The 1,866-nt window shown below is 43.2% G+C and overlaps 1 protein-coding gene across 1 annotated transcript in view; it reads right to left on the bottom strand.

The window, feature by feature from the left end:
• Positions 1-361, bottom strand: part of LOC141541678 (cytochrome P450 4B1-like) — a 32,383-nt gene extending 32,022 nt beyond the window's left edge. The window contains exon 1 of the mRNA XM_074266011.1: positions 95-361. Within this exon, the coding sequence (XP_074122112.1) occupies positions 95-286 (192 nt within the window). The 5' untranslated portion in view covers positions 287-361. The remainder of the gene's footprint in view (positions 1-94) is intronic.
• Between the last annotated feature and the right edge of the window lie 1,505 nt (positions 362-1,866).

Genomic DNA, 1,866 nt, shown 5'->3' with positions numbered 1-1,866 from the left:
AGAAAACCACGAGGTTTTTTTGGTCCTTTTTCTTCTTCATGCTCAAACTCTCCTTTTCCTTCTCTCCCTCTCCCTCTAAGAGTCCCAGTCCTACCTCTTTGGCATGCCCCAGGAGCCAATGAGTGGGTGGCCCCGGGAAGCTGTCCAGGGCTCGGAGCAGTTTCTGCCTCCTGGCCAGCAGCCGGGTCAGCTGGAGAATGCCCAGGGCCAGGACCAGAGCAGTTGACCATAACCAGAGCCTGGAGAGGCTCACGGGGAGCCCTGATGCTAGCCACGAGAGTACCATGGATGGTGTGGGGAGCTCTGCTCTGACCACTGGAGCTCTGCCAGAGCAGCCTCTCCCCCTTATACTCCAGGTTTGGGCACTGGGCCAATCTCCTCCCGAGCCACACTCCAAGGAGACAGGTATAACACAAGCTTGATGGGAGGAGCATCCAAGGAAGGGAGGAGCACCTGTGGGGTAGACAAAAGCCATATTCAATAAAACTTTATTCTGTTACCGAGACCTTTCTTAGAACTCTAGCAACAGAAGAAAAACAAGTGGTATTTCAAAGACACCACTCCATTTTTAATCATATACTTCAACATATGGACAGGTATACATATATGTATATATTATAATACACATAGAGATACACGTACACAAATACAAAGCTGTGCATACACACATGTGTATATTTCTGTCATCTCTCCCATAAAATTTACCCCATAAATAAGAACTTTGCATATCTTAAGGCACTAGCTAAGTGCTAGCTATCACTGCTATCAACTTGTACTTTGGAGGCCCGTGCTTAAAGAGTGAAATCTCTGGAGAATGAATCAGTTATGGGTTTTTGACAATGGGGGCACTTATTGGGGCAATGATGGGTCCCAGCCAGAGATATCAAGGGTGACACAAAGGGGCAAAGAGTGGGAAAAGAGTGCCAGTTTGGAAAAGTCTAATGTCTGTGACTAAGCACCTGGGGATGCTTTATGTGAATGTTTCTGGTGGAAGAATCAGGGAATTCATCCTTCTGGCCACCCCCTGGGTTCTTGGGTTGGCTAAGTATGAAGGATAATCACCCTTGATAAGAAGCTCTTGAACTGAGCCACAGAACAAGCAAATGAAAAGGTTATTATTCCAGAACTTATCCACACAAATAGCCATCCTTGTCTCATTTTTAATCCCACATCCCCCCCTAGCCAGTAAGTTAATAAGTAGTCCCTTAGAACCAACCATTTCTCTGCACTCACAAGTAACCAGTGTTCTATGTCCTTAGAACTTATCCCTTAGGCTACTGCAATAGCCTCATAGTTGGTCTCCCTACCTCTCCAAGACCATGGATGCCAAAGAGATATTCCTAAGGTTTATGCAGGTTGCCCTCTTGTTCAAGAAGCTTTGTTGGCTTTCTCCTACCACTAAGAAAGAATGCCAAATCTGAAAACTGGCATTTAAGTTCCTCCCAAGACTGGATCCCATCTACCACCCTTGCTCATCTCTGTAAAGGCAAAGGAAATACATTGTCCTGTGACTTTGATACACTCAGTTGTAAAGAATTATGGAAAATGATGTCAAAATTTGGTTGCCCAGAAAAGTTCATCAGTATTGTATGCTAATTTCATGACAGCATGTCTATCTAGGGTCTGGATATTGACAACTGGCTTTCCCAGTCGCAAGTGGAGTGAAACAAGGCTGTGTTTTTGTCCCATGATTTTTAGCATGATTTCTTTTTTTTTCATTTGTAATGAGTTTATTGTTGTTATTTTTAAAATATTTTATTTTTCCCAATTACATGTGAAAACAATTTTTAACATTCTTTTCCCAATTAAAGCTTTTTATTTACAAAGCATATGCATGGATAATTTTTCCAACATTGACCCTTGCAA

Source organism: Sminthopsis crassicaudata, chromosome 4, assembly GCF_048593235.1.
Source record: "Sminthopsis crassicaudata isolate SCR6 chromosome 4, ASM4859323v1, whole genome shotgun sequence".
NCBI classification, from domain to species: Eukaryota; Metazoa; Chordata; class Mammalia; order Dasyuromorphia; family Dasyuridae; genus Sminthopsis; species Sminthopsis crassicaudata.
The sequence above is the reverse complement of the archived record's forward strand: the minus strand, read 5'-3'. Positions and strand labels throughout refer to the sequence as shown.